Source organism: Rattus rattus, chromosome 13, assembly GCF_011064425.1.
Source record: "Rattus rattus isolate New Zealand chromosome 13, Rrattus_CSIRO_v1, whole genome shotgun sequence".
Lineage (NCBI taxonomy): Eukaryota > Metazoa > Chordata > Mammalia > Rodentia > Muridae > Rattus > Rattus rattus.
Window position 1 is genome coordinate 41941853 of NC_046166.1, and position 20186 is coordinate 41962038.

The 20186-nt window shown below is 43.4% G+C and overlaps 1 protein-coding gene across 1 annotated transcript; it reads right to left on the reverse strand.

Moving 5' to 3' along the window:
• Nucleotides 1-6645: 6645 nt before the first annotated feature.
• On the reverse strand, nucleotides 6646-19405 carry Ccdc110 (coiled-coil domain containing 110). Its single transcript, XM_032918677.1, has 6 exons — nucleotides 19259-19405; nucleotides 12432-12487; nucleotides 12066-12131; nucleotides 10685-10795; nucleotides 7224-9342; nucleotides 6646-6708 (listed from the first exon to the last, which is right to left on the reverse strand). Exons 3-6 carry the CDS (start codon nucleotides 12090-12092, stop codon nucleotides 6659-6661), a joined length of 2307 nt encoding a protein of 768 aa, XP_032774568.1. The 5' UTR covers nucleotides 12093-12131; nucleotides 12432-12487; nucleotides 19259-19405; the 3' UTR covers nucleotides 6646-6658.
• Between the last annotated feature and the right edge of the window lie 781 nt (nucleotides 19406-20186).

Consider the following 20186-nt stretch of genomic DNA (forward strand, 5'->3'; position numbering starts at 1 on the left):
CTGTAACACCAAGGAGAGTGAATGCAGGCATATATTTTAGAAGTTATTAAGGTTAAAGAAAAATCTGTGGCTCCGGGTAGAGAGCTTAGCAGATTGAGATATTTTGGGCTAAAGTCCTGGTTTGATGTGTTGCTTATTGATACTAGAATTGATAAAAGGTATTTGGTTTGTTTTATGAATTACACCGCTAAAGGCCATATGGCTCGTTGATGCCGGCTAGCGAGGGTTTGTGGTTACTTTTGATATTTACCACAACAGGAAGCTCGAATTCTCTTAGCATGGGCTCCACGTGAACTTTGGGATAATTTCCCGATATCACAGAGTACAAAAGCCTATCAGGCTCATTGTTTAGCTTACTTCCTTTTTTAAAAAAAATGTTTAATATTCATGATGGGTGTGACTCTGAGTTTTATGATTATATTATTACTCTGGGAGAGAGTACAAGATACAAGCTTTTCTGGTTTCAGACTAAGGAACACAGTATTTTGGGAGAAAGATTTCGTCTTTGTGTTTTTAAAACCTGTGATTAGGCTCTGGAAACCTCACAGAGTCATACTGATCAGATTTGATAGAGGTAGACCGCCTGAAAAATTTATTCAAGAGAATCAAACAAAAAGATATCTCAATTCTAAACTTTTGTCTTGAGAGTTGTATTTTACAGAGTGTGCCTACTTGGAATCCTGGTCTCAAGGACTTTCAGCTGGGTCCAGTCAGGACACATCCGGCTACAGCATTTGCTTCATTCTTCCTACCCACTACCCCTAAGGATATCTCAACGCCCATGTACAGCTTGAAGAAGTTATAGAGGAGTCGTCGCCCCAATTCCCTAGACTTTGGGGAGCTGAAAGTGGTTATTCTAAAATTGTTTTTATGAGGTACTTAAAATTGGTTGTAATTTAACAGGGAGGAATTAGCTAGATTGAATTGTACAGTCATAATCTCATTTGGTAACTAAGCTGAAATAATATCTTTGCTTTGGTATAGAATTTATTTGTTAAATTAAAAGTACAAGGTTTAGAGCCAGTCCTTCTATTGATGTCATTACAAACTTATGAGTTGATTACACATGTGAGTTAAGGGCCAAATAGCAAACATATTACTGACTTTGTGAGAGAACTTTCAAGATATTATTAAGATATAAAGACAACAGTCCAGATTGTCTTATATAGATAGATGGTTTTCAAAAACGTCAGAAATCCACAAAATTAGAGATTTAAAGTTATTTATCTTTTGTTGAGACATATCTGCTTCTAACAGTTACCCTTTGGTGGATTTAATGAAGAATGTGAACATCTCTACCCCCAAGTGAGGCAATACTTTGTGGCTAGGCAGCCACTAGACAAAACTGCCTGTTTCATCTGCAGACTAATACTGTCCAGAAAAGGACAAATTATGCAGAATAGTTGACTGATAAACTCTGCGAAGACAGGGTGATCAGCCCTTCAAAATCTACATTTCAAGAGTCTGTCAGTTGATTTTTGGCCAGAAGGCTGAAGACTTGCGCTCACATGTTGCTAACAGGGGACTGTGCTAGTGGAGATTTGTCTCTACAACCTCTCAGTTCTGGAAGCCGTGTTAGGCTTCCTTTGTGTATAGATATTTGGTCATTCCCAGATTTCTGACGGGGTTGAAGACGTTAAATAGCCTATCAGGCTGTTTAACTCTAAATATACATATTTTATTGGATAGTTATCAGATAGTATACAAGCTAGCCAAGATATAGATTTTAAGCCTTTCTTAAGCTGGAATGGAATGGAATGTTCTGTTTAACTGATATAGTGATGGACTGGGTGTTGAGTATATCATATGCCTTATAAATTGTAGAATGGTAATGGTACTCGATATATAAGTGAAAAGGCTTTTTAACTGGACAAAAGGGGTGAAATGTTGTGGTTTGCCCTGAAGTTATCTGTATTTTGATGCTAATTCCACTGCCCCAAGGACAGCTGCCTAGTCAAGGACTCAGAACTCAGGTGACTTCACCAGAACCACCTCTCCATTGAATTTCTAAAGTACTGGTGAGGGGCAGGTACAGGATAGAAGGAGGCCTGTCATTGGAGGAGAAGGAAGGATGGGTGGGAGAGAAGTTTGAAGGAAGAGGAGGAGACTAGGGGAGAGAGGAAGAGACAGGGGGGAGAGAGGGGAAAAGCCGTGGCAGGACAAGATGGCAGGTGATGTTAAGATTCTGCTCTGTGTATTTACAGGTTGTTATTAATGTTCTCAAGGGATGGATGGTACCGGGCATTGTATGTTTAAGTGGGCAATTATAGCTTACCAATTGGATCTAAGATTATTGTGTTGTGTGTTCTTTTATGTGAGGGGTTGAGTGTATGAAAGTGTGTGGCTGGGATGTGTTTCCGCCAAGATATCTAGCAGATATCCGGACACCGCGGTACAGAGCTAGCGGGGTAAAAGACACCGTTACTCATTATTTATTATTATATTTTTACAACAACACACGGGAGGGAAGTTGGGGGAGTAAAAGAAGAACTTTGCACATTTCCTTTTGTATTAGTCACATATCCTTGCATTCACCATCTGGCATAACGGCTATAGCTTGGAATTTCGGGGGAGGATGCCCATCCAGTTTTAGCCTTTCCTGGCATCATCTTGCTTTCAGCAGGGCAAATCCACAGGTCTCTGAGACAAAGTTCACCACAGGAAGGGAGGAAGAGGAGGAAGAGGAGGAGAAGGGGAACATTCATTACTACTTATACACCTAACAGAGGATCAGCATACTTCATTAGGGAAGCTTTTCCTTGCAATAGGTGGATATTAGCACAGAGACAACTGGGCAGTGTGCAGAGACAGAGACGGGTGCTCAGCCCTGACGGGGGTGTCTCTATCACACTCCTCCTCTGAAGATTCAGTGATCTATGTGAAGAGAAGGCAGAGAGATTGTAAGGAGGTCTGGAGGTGGTAGATGACTCCAAGGGAACAGTGTCTTTCAGACACAACCAGGGGAGGTGCAGGCATGAACTCACAAGACCTGCACAAGCTCAAGTCCCAAAATCTCAGCACAGTCTCACCCCAGGCTAGAACCTGTTCCCCGGTAACACCTGCTGGGTGAGAGGTCGTCAGTTTTCTTCAATGGCGTGATGCTGGGCTTTTCAACCACATCACAGGGCAGGTTGCAAGCTCAGGAGCAGTTGGCCAACACAAAGTGGACTCCATGTGTTTAGTGGCTTTTTGGTTCTGTGGTTTGGTTTATATATGAGAGAGAACACGAAATTAGATGGGTAGGGTCTGGGAGGACTTGGGGGGGGGAAAGAACATGATAAAAATATACTGTATGAAATTCTCAAAGAATAAGTTTTTTTAAAGGGACACACAAGGAGCAAGACATTCTAAAAGCAGCTGGAAGTAGAATGTAGTTTTTTGGAAATAGTACCAAGATTGCTGTTTCTATAGATATTGCTTGATTTTTTTTCCCTTTGTCTTTAAAAAAAAAAAACAAAACGATATTTTATGTATTTACATTTCAAATGTTATCCCCTTTCCTGGTTCCCCTCTCCCCTCCCCTTGCTTCTAGGAGGATGCTCCCCTCCCACCCACCCACTCCTACCTCACGACCCTGGAATTCCCCTACATTGAGGAATTGAGCCTTCACAGGACCAAGGGCTTCTCCTCCTACTGATGCCTGACAAGGCCATCCTCTGCTACATAAGCAGCTAGAGCCATGGGTCCCTCCATGTGTACTCTTTGGTTGGTGGTTTAGTCCCTGGGAGCTCTGGGGGGTCTGGTTGGTTGATATTGTTCTTCTTATAGGGTTGCAAACCCCTCAAAATAACCCTGAGATTCCACTTCACACCAGTCTGAAAGGCTAACATCAAAAACTCAGGTGACAGCAGATGCTGGCAAGGATGTGGAGAAAGAGGAATGCTCCTCCATTGTTGGTGGGATCGTAAGCTGGTTCAATCACTCTGGAAATCAGTCTGGCAGTTACTCAGAAACTTGGACATAGTACTACGTGAGGACTCAGCTAGACTACTTCTGGATATATACCCAAAAGATGCTCCAACATATAACAAGGACACATGCTCTACTATGTTCATAGCAGCTTTATAATAGTCAGAAGCTGGAAAGAACCCAAATGTCCTTCAACAGAGGAATGAATATAGTAAATGTGGTACATCTACACAATGGAGTACTACTCGGCTATTAAAAACAATGACTTCATGAAATTTTTAGGCAAATGGACGGAACTACAAAATATCCTACGTGAGGTAACCTAGTCACAAAAGAACACACATGGTATGTACTCACTGATAAGTGGATATTAGCCCAAAAGCTTGGGTTACCCAAGATGCAATCCACAGACCACAGGAAGCTCGAGAAGAAGGAAGACCAAAATGTGGATGCTTTAGTCCTTCTTAGAAGGGGGAACAAAATACTCACAGGAGGAAATACAGGGATAAAGTGTGGAGCAGAGACTGAAGGGAAGGCCATCCAGAGACTGCCCCACCTGGGATCCATCCCATATGCAGCCACCAAACTCAGTCACTATTGCCGATGCCAAGAAGTGCTTGCTGACAGGAGCCTTGTATGGATGTCTCCTGAGGGGCTCAGCCAGAGCCTTACTGATACAGATGAGGATGCTTGCAGCTAACCACCACACTGAGGATGGGGACCCCAGGAGGAGTTAGAGAAAGGACTGAAGGAGCTTCTTGATCTTTTTATATGTAAATGTTGTAGTTCATACCAGCTATGTATATATGTATGTGTGTATAAATGACTGACACTAGCTACATGTATTGGAACAAGTTAACCTTCTAGACTTCTCTTATCTGCACTATTTACCAGAAAGAATGCTCATGAAGACTGAATCAAAAGTATTTCCTAAGATGTAACTTATGCCAGAACAGCCTATTTCATCGTTATCCACCAAATAATTTGTTATAAGTTAACCTATTGACTTTTTATTATTTATCACTACATTTTCCATTATGGTATTTTGTTTAAAATATCAAAAATGAAGTAATAGTTAATGCTTATTATGCATCGGGAGCCATTCCGGGTACCATTCTGTTTAACTGTGTTTGTGGTTGTTACCCATTTGGTGTTCATGTAACAAAGGAAGAAATGGAGGCAGAGAAAGGTTGAATCTCATGTTCAAGGCAGTACAACCAGAAGAGGGAAGCCAGGCATTCTGACTGCTTAGAGCTATCGAGTTATTATATTGTGTTTCCAGACAAATTCTTCAGTTTTCAACCATTAAGAGGATTACTAAGTGTTTTCAAGTTACAGTATCCCCTGTACAACCTGTGTTGAAAATCAAAGACTAGGTAACACAATTTACTTACTTGTAGACCATCGAATATAAGATACAAATTAGTTGACAGAAAAAAACTGAGAAAGCCTGCTTCCAGTTTTCTCTGGGGCATACCTTATCAAGGACATTGATTAGAAAACTATAGGAGAGGGGCAGGAAACAATAATTATTTCATTTAAAAATCGTCAAAGGAAATTTGCAGTCCTTACTGTTTAGTGAGAGACACACAAGTCCTCGTTGTCTAAAGTTTTCGATGTTCAGCGTTCTGTATCTCTGTCTTGCCAAGTGACGGCCCAGCATAAGACTCTCTGGAATGGGGTTGGGGATGTAGCTCAGTGGTTAGAGCGCTTGCCTAGGAAGCGCAAGGCCCTGGGTTCGGTCCCCAGCTCCGGGAAAAAAAAAAAAAAAAAAAAAAAAAAAAAAAAAAGAACCAAGACTCTCTGGAATGATGGCACTGTTTTCATTTCATCATTCATTTACAAACACCCAGTGGCCACAGCATTCCAGGCATTGTTCTAGCACTGAGCTGTAGCAGTTAAATTGGAAGGATACACCTGGCATTTTACCGGCCAAGGGGTTTCTAATACTAAAACGGGACAGAGCCGTTGCCAGAAAATATATAAACCAATGCCCCTTTGTAGAAGAAATTCTAAATGGTGGATGTAAAGTTAAGCCCAGGAATATACCTTAAAAGAATAACAGTCTGGTAGGGCTTATAAGGGAGGTGTGTCAAACTTCACAGAACAATGTATTAAGGAGAAGAAAAAAAAAAAACATTGCTTCAATTAATGGATGAAAAGCGTCTGACGAAACTCACCAAGAGATTATAGAGCCAAAATAGATTAGATAGTTTGGTCCTGGACGGCCAAGGGAAAGTTTGTGCAACATTGGCTCTTTTGAGACAGGACAGGTTTCTCCCCTACAGTGTAACTTTCTGTGTGGCTCTCTACGTTGTGTGTGGGATACGTGTGAAGGACAAATGCTAGCGTGCTTTGAGTAGCACGCTCTCTCTACTTTCTGACTCAGTGCTCATTTCTCCCATTAGGTTTCCTGAAACTCTGGAAGCCTGACACTCGAGCTTAGAGATTGCTACCACCTTCTCTATAGCTCTTGACTCGCTACTGTAATTCTAATATCTATTTTAACACAACCTTAATCATGTATGAGGCCTTTGAAACCAGAGGGAAGAGTTACTATTATTAAGAGTTATTATTTTTATGGGGAAAATTACTAGGAAAAACATCTTTTATTTATTTATTTTTTTAATTCTTTTTTTCGGAGCTGGGGACCGAACCCAGGGCCTTGCGCTTCCTAGGCAAGCGCTCTACCACTGAGCTAAATCCCCAACCCAAAAACATCTTTTAAAACAGTGATTTCTTTTGAAATTTATTTACATATCTTGGATGGAAGTCGTTGATATAGTTTATGTGGTATTCCTGAAAAAGAGAAGGAAATGTCTTAAAGCTGTGAACACTAAGTACATTTCTAACAAGTGTTTTCAAATGCTTCTCCCTCCCAAAGATGCTGTGTACACTTCCAGTGTGTCTACGGAACAAAAGTCTTAAATGATTCTATTGCATAACAAATCAGATACAGTATCTTACAAAACTAAATTGTATTCATCTTTGTGTTCTTCTTTTAAAAGATTTGTTTATTTTTTGTTATGTGTATATTCCTGTGTCTCCATGTGGATTTGCACACCTGTGGGTGCAGGTGTCCCTGAACGAGGATGTTGGATGCCCTGAGGCTGGATGTTGAGGCTGGGTGTTGGGTCTACTTACAGGTGGATGGGGGCCAGAATCAACCTTGGGTCCTCTACGAGAGCTGTACATACTCCTAACCTCTAAGCCACCTCCCTAGGCCCCTTTTCTTATATCTATACCTTGGTTAGTGCTAATAAGCTAATTAGAGTCTTAAAGACACCTCTACTTCTCTATCAGAATGTACGCACCTTTCAAGTCAGAAGCCAAAAGCCGGTTCCTAAGACTGGAAGCATCTTCATAGACCTCGTAGTTGTCAAAATAAAATTTTTCTCTTCTTGAAATGTAAGTCGATTTCGATGCACTGTTGTTCTGACCAGAGACTTTCTCGCTTAAATTTATGTAGTCTCGCTGAAGAGTCCGCATCTCAAATTCCAGGGTGTTCCTCTCGTTTTCTATGCTTCTCACGTAGTTTTCCAAAAGTACCTTGTCTTCCGTGAGCCGACTGATGCTGTTTTCGAACTTGGTGTTTTCTTGACTGTGTTTCTTTAGCTCTTCTTTCAGAATCTGGTTATCCGCCTTAATCTCCATGACCATTTTGGACAACACCTCACATTCCTTGCTGATTTCTGCCAGGTTGTTCTTGTAAATGCTCGTCTCTGACTTGGCGCTTTTGATATCTTTCAGGAACTTCTCTTCCATGGCAGACCGGTAGGTCTGAATCTCCACGAGTTCTCTTTCCAACATCTGTCTGGCAGAAGTGGATTCTTGTAATGTTGCCTCCAGCCTCAGCTTCTCTGCCTTAGCTGCGTCCAGTATGTGAAGAAGCGACTCCTGCTCGGCGTGGGCCAGCTCCTCCTTCTCTTTTAGCTGCAGGATTTCCAGCTTGCTCTCTTTCAGGTCACCCTCCAGCGAGCCCTTGTCTTTCAGGAGTTGGTACATGTCTTTCTCCAGCATTTCCCTCTCCTCTCGTGTCAGCAGCATGCCAGTCTTCATTGCTTCTATTTCTATAGTCATCCTACCGTTTTCGTTTTGCAGAGCGGCCATGTCACTTTGGGTCCTGTGCTCCTTGCCCTTCAGGTGGTCGATTGTTTCCAGCATCTGTTGCTTTTCCAGAGACAGTTGGCTGTTTTTCTCCTCTAGCATTTTGTGTTGGCCTTGGAGGACATTGTAGGTGCTGATGAGTGTCTTCAGTTCCCTGAGGCAGTCTTTGTTCTCTTCCTCCGCTTTGGTTAACTGGGACTGAAGAGAGCTCTTTTCTTCGGTCAGAGACTTCAATTGCTTTTTGTGGGTTTCCGCCTTCTGGATCAGGGATTGCGCCGTGAACACGAGGGGCTTCATTTTGGTCCTAAGGGCCAGGTTTTCATTCTCGAGTTCTGTCATCTTTTTCTGATACTGCAAGGATTCTTTGAGGTAATTCTGTAGGTACTGGATTTTGGCAACACACTGCTCAGGGACGCACTTGTCTTTGGGTGTCTTCTCGTTTTCAAACGTTACTGGTTCTTGGCTGACGACGAACGCTTGGCCTTCTTTGTCTTTTATTTTGTGCTTCCCTGGGTCCAGGACGGACAGAGTGTGCCTCGGAGCTCGGGAGTGGAATTTTAAATCTATAATATTCTTGCTGGTGATAGGGATGTCTTTATTTTTCTCACTCTTTTTCCCCCGGCATATTTCACTTCTAGACAATTTTTTACATTTCCTACAAAAATTCACGTGCAATTTTGACACAGTGTCCCTGAGTGGGAGTAGTTTGCTCACCAATGCCTCTAATTCAGAAATCCTCTTCGATTTGACGTCTTCACTTAAGTTACCTTTTGTGTTTTCTTCCGGAATAAAACTAAGTTTGGCATTACAAATGGGGAATAGCTCATGTTTATGGTGACCATGAGTCCTTCCATCCATCTGGAAATTGTGAAGTTCATCCGTAAGGGCCAGTTCCTGGTCGTTTGACTTCTGAAGCTCTTCTTTCATGTGCTTAATAGAGTGGCAAATGTCGTCTAAGTTTTCACAAAACTCATGCTTCAGGAAAGGGACGGTGGTGGTGGATTTATCCAGAATCACGGGAGCAGCTTGAGGTACTGCAGTCTGAGGAGCCGGAGGTAGAAACTGATAAAAATGGAAGCCCTTTCTGGTGTTGGGCTGCTCTGAAGTGTTCACAGCTTTGCTGGGAGGTGAGTTACCTGCTGTAGTTCTCAGGCTCTCCACAGCTACCTCGTCCTTGACCTGTGTCTGGGGTGGAATGTTTATGCTTTGAGAGAGATCAGTGCCACTGTTACTGCTGAAGTTCTCTTCCATTGAATGGAGGGTCTTGGGGTTCTCGAAATGATGACTTTTCTTGGTAGAAAGTACTTCTTCTTGTGTCTTGTTAGGCTGACAGCAATGGAAAGCATGCTGTAAGTATATTGTCATTTCCCACAGGACCGAGAGATTAAGAAAATTTGTGGAAGATTTATGTGTACAACCATATTGAGTATTTTACCTGCTAATCAGAGAAGTCTGTGAGTGTATCCCTATCTGTTTGTTTAACTGAGTGTCCTGGCTGGTTCTGTGTGTCCACTTGACACAAGCAGAGTTATCACAGAGAAAGGAGCCTCCCTTGAGGAAATGCCTCCACGAGATCCATCTATAAGGCATTTTCTCAATTAGTGATCAAGGGGGGAGGGTCCAGCCCATTGTGGGTGGTGCCGTCCCTGGGCTGGTGGTCTTGGGTTCTATAAGAAAGCAAGCTGAGCAAGCCAGGGGAAACAAGCCAGTAAGAAACATCCCTCCATGGCCTCTGCATCAGCTCTTGCTTCCTGGCCTGCTTGAGTTCCAGTCCTGACTTCCATTGGTGATGAACAGTGATGTGGCAGTGTAAGCTGAATAAACCCTTTCCTCCCCAACTTGCTTCTTGGTCATGATGTTTGTGCAGGAATAGGAATCCTGACTAAGACACTGGGCATGAACAAACTAACACCAAATGCCTTGAGATCCACAACAGAGTGCTTTAGGGCTGCCTTCCTCCCTTAGAGGGTGAGACATATTGGCCAACTTCTCAGTTTCAGAGGCAGAAACGTAGTAAATGTGTTATGCTGTAAGAGATCCTCCTACATAGATAGGCCATGTGGGAATTCAAGAAACATGAGTGTTTCCACTAAGGGGCTAGTTGTTAGCCCTGGCTTTCAAACTCCTGCTTTCAAAAGGGGGACTCTAGGACCACAAGTATCCTGGAAACATAATTTCCTAGCTGGCAGGGACAATATCGGTCACTCTCGTTTGGAGCTTTTCTATAGACTTCATCCTTGGTTTGCCAATCTCCTCTGGACAGGTAGTCTAACCAAAGTGCTTCGAATTTGCTTGGGTATTTTCAGCATCTAGATGAAGCGAAATGCCTCTTCCACCCTCTTAAAGGGGCAGTCAAATTCTACAGAGATCAACATACTTCTTTTAAGCTTCTCGGGACAGATATCTCCTTATTTTCATCTCTAATGCTCTATTGTTCCTTTTTGTGTGAGAGAAAGAGAGATAGAGAGATAGATAGATAGATAGATAGATAGATAGATAGATAGATAGATAGATGATGGAATGTGTGTGTATATATATATGTGTATACATATGATAGATAGATGATAAGTGGATGATAGAGACAGACAGACAGATAGTTAGAGGTGAGAACCAGTTGTAGGGATACTTCTTAAATACCGGAAGGAGGAATGAGTTATTGGAAACATACCAAATCCTTTTCAGGATGCATGCTGAATATTAGATTTTTTTCTGAGTTAAGTTTTGGGTTTTCCACTTCAACAATACTTTTGTTCAATATCTCACTGATTTCAGACTGTACCTTTAAAAGATAAATTGAGAATGTTAGAATTTGAATTACGATTTGGGAATGTGTGTTTGCAGAAGCACATCACTGAAGGATATTTTCACACTTCCTGAACGTAAGAAGTTCTTTGCCATTAAGGGAATAGGTCAAACTTATTTATTGTGAGCGCTGTCATTAAAGGACTCTTAAGAGAAGATTGTGTTTGTGATAAAATCAGAAGCTTCTAGTAAAATATTAAAAATTTATGAACTACGTTAGTAATTTTAGAGGCATTACTTTTTTACATTGTGGAGTAAATAAGACATCTTTGACATCCATTACAGAAGCAACGCATTTGCAGTTGCAGCACTTGCTACAGAGTTCATCTTGGACTTCTTGTACTGCGCTCAGTACAAGGACACTGGGTCAGAGCTGATGCCAGGCCATTAGGGACTGCGTTTGTGGCACACCTGCTGTGCACGCGCTCTTACGCTCCCTCTCAGTCTCTGGATGTGGTCTGTGAGCCTGTGATGTGGTGACACCAGTTCTGCCTTTAGCTGCAAGCGTGGGTCTGTGACTCAGCAGTGATTCTCTCTCTAGAGCGGGATGGTCGTGAATTATTTCTGAACCCCTCTGTGGCACTCAGAGTCCCAGCAAGCGACCTTAGCATCGCCAGCTTTCAGAACAAAGTTCTCTCTTTTCCTCCCCCTGCTTACCCCCCCTCCCTTCCGTTTCCCCTCCTTCTCCAGACTTGAGTTTAGAAGGATTTGGAGCGTCTTCCAAGCCCTTCCCAAGACGTGGAATCTGACAAACCCTCATTCTGGAAAGCAGATCAGGGTGTGGCTGGGGCTTGCTCCTGAAGGCTAAAGCCTCGATCATCTGAATCCGCCACCAGAAGGGGGCTGTTCCGAGGATCTTCAGTGACTTGAGGTGATGGAGTACAACCTCCCCACCCCGACCACTTTGGGTTACAGTTTAAATCTAACGGAGAGAGTTTCCCTTTGTAGACCGTATGCAGGAAGGACTATTTATTTATTTGCAGTGAGAGGATCAAGCCCAAGTCTCTGCACGCCCTAGCCGGATGCTCACTGAGCCACATCTGCCCCAGGCAGCCTTTTCTTTCCGCCTCACAGCCAAAAGGATAGGAAAATGCAGTTTACGCCAAACAAAATTTCACCTGAAGCACATGGTCACCTCTGGTGTACTAAACTCCGCCTCCACCTAACAACTGGCCACTGATAGGTTTAGAAGAGGGGTCGGTACCTGAACTAGGAGATTCCCTACACATGGACTACATCAATCATACCATGCTGACGTTCTGTAGAGTCTGCATTCGCAGAGCCTGAAACGACTCCAGCTGATGCTGCAGGACCTAGAATGAGAGTTAACGACGCGTCAAATGGAACACTTTCAGGTGGCCGGACAGTTTTCAAAGGCCAGGATTAAAACAAACAAGCAAACAAGTGTGGCTTGTTTCCAAAAAAGGATCACATGACTCAGCTAACTCTCCCTTAGCGGGGCTGCTGACTCTGTGTATGCTCATAGACAGTTTGGAGGTGGGGATTGTCTGGAATCGCTGTGCGTGCGCATGGATTTTTTTTTGTGAGAATAGCGTGGGAAACCCACGATTCATTCCGGAAGCGTTTTGCACATAATTAAATGAAACACTCACTTTCAATGCTGATTGTGGTTGGATTTGATTTTCTGGTTCTGATGCACAGCCACATTCTAAAGAGAAAAATAAAGAACATGCGTCATTGAGTCCTAAATTTATCTTTGTACTTTTGCTCTCTGAGCAGGGTTTCTCTGTGTATTCCTGGCTGTCCTGGAACTCACGCTGTAGACCAGGCTGACCTCAAACTCAGAGATCCACCTGCCTCTGCCTCCTGAGTGCTGGGATTAATGGCGTGCGTCACCACTCCTCAGCTAATTTTCAATTTTATTTTGCAGAAGCTGCTACAGAGAGTGCACTCTTAACCCAGAAAGTGAGAGCAAGAGATAACGAGAAGGGTTGTCACTTACATTGTCCTAGTCACACGTTCAATTTAAGGACAGCTCTCACTTTAAGAGGTACCTACCTGCGGGGACAAGGGGATGATGGAGCTAGTAAACGTGCTAGCTACTGGGCCAGACAGTCTGAGTACTGGAACCAGTAATTATGCAAGGGGAGAAGGACCTCTGCTTTTCAGAGTTGCACCACGGCATGAGTGCACACTGCCTTCCACAGTTTATTACGTAAAAAGAACTTAGATGTGTTTGTTTGGGGGCATTGGTGCACACGTGCCATTGTGTGTCTGTGTGTGCTGTGTGTGTCTCTGTGTGTGTGTCAGAAGAAAACTTTCTACCAGGTGGGTCCTGAGGATTAAACTCAGTCTGTCAGGCTTGGCAGCAAACACCTGTACCCACTGAGCATCTCAGCAGCCCAAAATAATTTTTATTTTGAGACAGGATCTACAATTATGTAACCTTGGCTGGCTTGAAATTTACTATGTAGACCAGGCTGGTCTTGAACTAAAGGAGATCCACCTACCTCTGCCTCCTGTATGCCTCTTACAGGAAATAGTATGGGGTAGGTTAAACCATTAAATTTAATCCATTAGAAGTAACTACCTCAAATACCTGGCAATCTCACTGCAGGTACACACCCAAGGGGAATGAAACTAGGATGTTTAAGAGGCGATTTCACCTGCAAGTTTATTGAGGCACCATTTACAACAATGAAGGGAGCTAATCAACCTTAGTGCCTATCACCTGACCCTGAAAAATGTGAGGTGCATACACAATGAGCCAAGGAAGAAAATGCAATTTTATCCTTTAAAAATTCTGTGTGTGGGTGTTTTGCCTGCATGTGTGTCTGTGCACATGTTCTCACGTGAATATGCAAGGCAAACGGGAATCTCACTGAGGAAGACAATGGGTCGTTGGTTACTGTGGTCTGGCAAAGGGTCTGAAGGACAGAGAGGGTGGTTAGTAGGTAGTTAGTAGGGGGTGGTTATAATTGATAACAATTATATCAAAACGGTGAAGAATTGGATATCAAACATTTCAAAATACTGGCAAAGACTTTGAAAGTTCATGACAAAAAAATGAGAAACAGCTGATGGGTTAGGCACATTATCTTGACATAATCATTACATTATATTCACATGTAAAGATTTCAATGTATATATATATTTATATCACATATGTGTATATTATATGTTATGTATATATGATTGTGAATGTTTATATATGAATGTTATATTATACATTATATATACATATAATTAGTATATGTCAGTCAAAATGGCAATATATTAAGAAATATACCATGGAAGGGATTAAGAGCTTAAAAACATATATTTCCACTGTATTCTGAGTTGATTTACTCCTTGACAAAAAGATGAGAAAAGTAGCATATTTGCTTTCACACGTACTATCTAGCTCTATTTGCTGCTAAGATTACTTCCATGCCCGAGTTTTATGAATCTCACATTCTGTTCTATAGCTGTAGTTCCCTCAAAGCTCTGTATCAAACCGAATAGTATAATGTTTGAGTTATGTATGGTATATAGTAAACTGCATATACTAAAGGGGAAGAGTAAACAATAGGCTCTTGAGATAGAACAATGGGATTTTATATATATTGCTTCTCTACACATTTCCTGTCCATCTCTTCAGTTTTGATCGTAGTATAATTCCATAGTTTCCTGTCACACAAATATCTATTTAAATGTGACAACTCTGTTTAGAAGTGCTATTTTCTTTGACATAATATAGATGATTCATTTTTAAAAATCTTAATGTGTACAGGTACTTTGCCTGCATAGATGTCTGAAGTGGAAACGAGTTATTTGGAGAGTCAGTTGTGTTGGATGGTGTTTTGCTGGGGCAAACACATGAAGAAGTGTTTTCCTGAAGTGAATACAGGTGGAGGACTAAGGCAGACTTGTGAAGGAACATCTCACGGAAGCAGACACAGGAGATTTCTGCTAAAGCAAGCACATGAAAGGACACGTGATGCAGGATTCTTTGCTAACAACATGCATGTATCGGTTCATCTTTCATTGTGTAGTTGAGCTCCATTTGTCAGGATTCCGCAGACGTGGGCTGATTGGATGCACATGGTGATTCAAGAGCAGGGCCGAGACAGGGCATGTGGAGGACACTTGATGTTTGGAGGGTATAAACAGGACGCAACAGAATGACTGAGACAGAGCTTGACCTGCTGGTACAACCAGCTGTGCAGTGCTTGTGGGTCTTGAGCCTTCGCTGATCTTCGCTTTCCTAAGAAGCACAGCTGAACTTCTCCCTGCATTCCTGCTCCCGCCTGCTGAGTTGAGGCTGAGGCTGAGGCTGAGGCCTGGCTGTCTCCGCTAGGTCATGTCACCACTGTTGCTAACCCGACTCTACCAAGCTGGACTGCTGGTGTATCCATGAAGTGTTTGTGATGGGCTAGTGGTGGTGGGCTAGAGGGGAAGTTAAAGCATTTAAGAACCATCACTAAAAGTAGGATTTGAAAAAATTAAAGTATGTGGTTGGTACTCCAGGTAAGAAGAAGGGTTAGATTCCCTGGGTTATAGATGGTTGCCCACCACCTTGTGGGTGTTAGGAATAGAACCCACATGTCCTTTGGAAGAGTAGCCAGTGCTCTTAACTGCTGAAGGGCCTCTCCAGCCCCTGTAGATGACGTCTTATGCTATCCTTTCCTGAACCACAGAGATATATTTCTTCTGAGTTATCAATTCATGGACAGGGTAGAAATTGGTGCAGGGGGGAAAAACTTTTGGAAGTATGCAGAAAGCCTTTGTTGTGGGAGGTGGTGGAGGTGATCATATTGTTTATATTTTAAGAGAAGAGGAAAAAACACTATTAGACATCTCAAGCTGACATTGTCTATCAGAGATGTCAAGTGCTCCATTGGATATGCCATTTATGGATGGCAATGAGCGCAATGGACAATGTGGGTGTTGCCATGTAGATAAGGGCATTTTCCAGGGGAGAGCCTGATGAAGCACAAGTAAAATGGCTTCCAGGGAGGAGGTGATAAAGAGATTTGCAGCCCCCGAGTATGGGCAACTTTTTTCAACTTTCATTGTGCAATGGAAGAGGAGTAATAGTAGAATAGTGTTCATGCTAGAATATGCTTTCCAAAAGAATTTTTTAACGTTTAAAATTACATTTACTTACTCTGTGTGTGTGTGTGTGTGTGTGTGTGTGTGTATGTGTGCATTCACACCAGGAGGTGCATGTGAAGTTCAGAGAACAAATCATGGGAATCGGTTTTCTCCTTCCACCCAGGATCAAATTTAAGCTAGTATGCTTGCCAGCAAACCCCTCGCCGGCCAGGTCATCTCAGCAGCCTAAGAGGATTTGTTTTTAACTTAGTATTTTAGCTATTGGAGATTCTAACGTGCTTGCTTTCTGGAAGCAAAATGCATGGAGAGAAGAGATTCTGGAGAACGAGGGACACAATGGCAGAAGAATTCTGGATGAGAAGGAATCTGGATCAGTTGGTTATTGATCGAATAGGGCAATTCTTCCACTGAAACAGGAAGAAAGGAGCCTAGCAAATGTAAGGATGGGGAATTTAGGTCAGGCTGTTTCCACCTTTTCCATGAGATCATGCTATGAGAGAAATGACATAGTTATTTGGGGGAGGGAGCTTCTGAAAAAGAGGTTTATTTTGGCAATAAAGCAAGCACTCTGAATAGCACTGAGCTGCTCATGTTAGCGTCATGGTATGATTCAGAAATGACTAGTTTTTCTTCAGCCTACTGGTGATTCAGCGCAGGCAGTGAGCAGGCAGGGGATTGGGCTCACCTATTTTTAAAGGTAATAAAGGAAATGCTGGTTTCTCCTATGAGTCTTTGGGTGCTGCTTTCCTAAGGAAAAGTACTTTTAAAATTCGGCAATGCTTAGAGAAGTCACATGACACTGTATGATTCTGGAATTGATAGGGGAATGAACAGAGATCCACAGGAGACAACCCAGAATCACAGCTTAGCGTTTACTAAGTTTTTACTAAACCCATGATATTGGGAGGCGTTAGAGAGAGTGAAGCATATGGCCCGACCCCCCCAAAGAATCTTATTATCTATTGAGGATGGAAGACACAGTGTTCATATCTATTTCATGTTCAAGTGTTGAAATGAAAAAGACTGAATTTTCAATGGGATGACCTTTTTATAATGCAGGAAAAGGGAGTTTATTCCCAAGCTTGCAGAAAAATATGTCATATTCTGTCTGTGCAGAAAGTGTTAAGTGTATGCCTGTGTCTGAGGCTAAAGGGAAGCATGGAGATTTAAAAAGTGAAAAGTGAAACTGGTTCTCGAGTGCAAACACGAACTTTGCTGACAGGCCTAGTGACATCTATTGCGAAGGCCTAGTGACATCTACTGCGTAGGTTACAGTGGGTTACAGTGTACTTTACCAGAGAAGTTAGGATGTCAGCCATGGAATCGGGATGCCTGGACATTGAGTTCTGGCTTTCTAACATCCTGTGATGGGTAACTCGAAGTGTGTATCACTCTTAGCAGGGCACACGGCATGAAGTAAATACCCAACCGGCATGCATTTGTGATAACAGTTCTAGTCCATAGGCAAGGAGGCTGCTCAGAACTTCTCAGCGCTTCTCTCTCTACCCAGAACAGAACCCCAAATCCTTGCGGAGTTAAACTTTCTTCTCTCCTACCTTCTCACCTTCTCCTGCTGCTGCCTCCTCATTCATTCTGCCTCATCCACAGGAGGAGCCAGCCTCACTCCCACCTCAGACTCCGGGCTGTTGCTGGTCTTGATGCCTGAAACATTTCTTTCTAGAACTTTTTGTGATTTCTTCTTGAACTCCTTTGGTCTTTGCTCAGACGGGACCTGCTAAATGGAGCCCTCTCCTGTCACCTTCTCCCTTTAAAACAGAAGAATCCTCACCCACCCGTAATACTCCGGATACTTCTGCCTTCTCCCATAGGAATGGCTGCTACTCATAAACAGTGTCTGCTCTCCCACCGACAGATAAGCGGAGTGAGAGCTTGTACACATCGTCTTGGAGCCTGTCTTAGTTTCTTCTCTGTTCTACTATAAAATACTCTGACAAAAGAAACCTGAGTGGGAAAGAGTTTGCTTCAGCATTATAACTCAAGGGTATAGGCTGTCATTTCAGGGCGAGTCACAGTGGGACAGACAGCTGAGTTGCATCCACAGTAAGTAAACAGAGAGTAAAGGATGAATTCCTGCTTGTGCTGGAATTCCTTTGTCCATTTAAGCTGTCTACCACACAGCCAAGGGGTACCACCCTCCGTATGTGGCTCTTTCTGCCTCAGCCACTGATATCCCTATAGCCAGGCCCAGAGGTTCATTACCCAGGGATTCTAGACTCTGTCAAGTTGACAACTAGCATTGATAACCACAGAGCCCAACACCTAGAACAGGGCCAGGTTCTTCAGAACGCTTGGCAATTGAGCAAATGGATGGAGGGTAAGAAGCAGAACAGGAGGGCCAGAACCAACCTATTGGCCATGCTGAAGTCCATGACCACTCGTTCTGACAGGTTGTGGTTAGTTATGTTAACTAATTGCTCTAACTATTCTTATCTGCCTCAGTCAAGCTATTGAGTACCTCAGGATTTTGGGTGTCAATCCTCTACTGTGTTTGAGGTAAACTCTCTTATTTACTGCATGAAGCTAAGTGGCCCACGGCCTCTCAGGATTCTCCTGTCTCCACTGACCCTGACCTTTACAGGGGACTTGAGCTGATGTTTGCCCAGTAAGAGCTTCACTCATCTCCTCAGCCTTTAAGTCTAAACACATGCCCTTGCCGGTATCTGGGCGACTCCATCTTTTCTGACCTTTGTTGAGCTCTGAGGTAAATGCCAGACTAATTTAATGTCTTCAACCATCTGGGATGGTGTTTTGTCTCCTTCACCTCCCTTTGCTCAGGGAAGACTACAGGTCTTCATGCCTGGCGACAGAGGAATGCAGAAAGCACTGGTCCAGTCTTCCTCCAAGTTCTCCGTCCTGCGTCAGTTTGATCAGTCGAGCTGTGGCTTGGATTGGCCAAGGTGTGGAAAGAACCCTGTCTGAAGCTCGGGCCTCTGATCCATCATGTCTCTCTGCCGCACCCGGGGAGCCCACAACTGGGGTCCTACCCATCAACCTAAAAGCCCCCTTTGCTCCTGAGTCCTGGCTCCTTCCCTTGATGTCCTACTGTGCACCCATGTGAGGGGGGTGCTGTCACTTCGGGCTTCTCTCCAGAAAGTGAGATCCCAGTGTCAGTGTTCTGTGGTCCCTTAGTTACTCTACACATGAATCTTGGTTTATTGGAACCTGTGGCTGTTTGGATTCTTTCAAATATCCTCTCCAGGCTATAGCTCATTTCCCACAGCTATTTAATGTTAAAAAACGTAGATTTTGTTAGAAAACACACGCATCTTTTCAATATCTGATCAAAACTGAAACCCAACCCAACCCAAACTAAACCGACAACAAACCCCCAACTTCCTTTTTTTCCCACCCAGCATTTTACCTGGTTCGCTGCCCCCGCTTTCCTTTACTCCCTCTGAGGCATTCAGGATCTTGGATGCTGAAAGGAGAATGGAGTCGACGTCATCTTCTTCCACGAGGTGCTTTTCTGGAACAGAGCCGAGCACAACTTTTGGTGAAGAGCTGGAAGGTAGCCTGGGAAGGTGAGACAGCGAGGCACGGAGATTCGGATTGCCCAGGTCCTCGGCGGCCACCGGAGGGCGCGCTGGGGCCAGATAGAGATGTTGACTCTGCAAGTAGGGCTGGAGGCGGTAGCCCGCCAGGGGGCAGGCGGGTGCTTTCTCACTGAGCAGAGGATTTGAGGTCCGGAAGATCCGCACACCAGACCCACCCGGAAAACTCCGGAGACTTTGGGATGAAGGGACCCTGGTGGGGCTCCACTATCCTTCATTTCCCAGAGCTCCCCCTACCCCTCCTAGAGGACAGCCTCCTGGATCGTTCTTACCCGGGCTCATTTCTGTCGCTTAAGATCTCTTTACCAACTGTCTGGTCCCAAGCATTCAGCTCTGCGGCTTCTAGCCTCAGCATCCCGTTGCCTAGTAACAGAGGTCGGGAAGCCCGGCCCACCCCCCACCCTTTTCCGGGAGCTGATGCAGACGATGTGATTGGTTTCCACTTGTCAAAGTATCCTGATTTTCCTGTGCACTTGATAAAACGCTTGTAAAAGGCGGATGTTTTCCCGGGAAGCAGAGCTTACTTAACTGACTGGTTAGAAAGCACAAATTTTTAAGTAAAAGTTTTCAACAAATACATATGGCTTACTTTGCAAAATCAATTATATCAGATAGAATATAAGTCATTAAGAATTGACTTTTTAAAATTTTTTTACTAGATATATTTCTTTATTTACATTTCAAATGTTATTCCCCTTCCCGGTTTCCTGTCCATAAGCCCCCATTCCCTCCTCTGCC

Coding starts and splice junctions, on each gene's coding strand:
- Ccdc110 (XM_032918677.1), bottom strand. CDS start 12,092: ATGCAGACTCTACAGAACGTCAGCATG. Junction 9,343..10,684: donor TGCATCCTGAAAAGGATTTG/GTATGTTTCCAA, acceptor CATTGCTGTCAG/CCTAACAAGACACAAGAAGA. Junction 6,709..7,223: donor TTTGGCTTCTGACTTGAAAG/GTGCGTACATTC, acceptor TCTCTTTTTCAG/GAATACCACATAAACTATAT.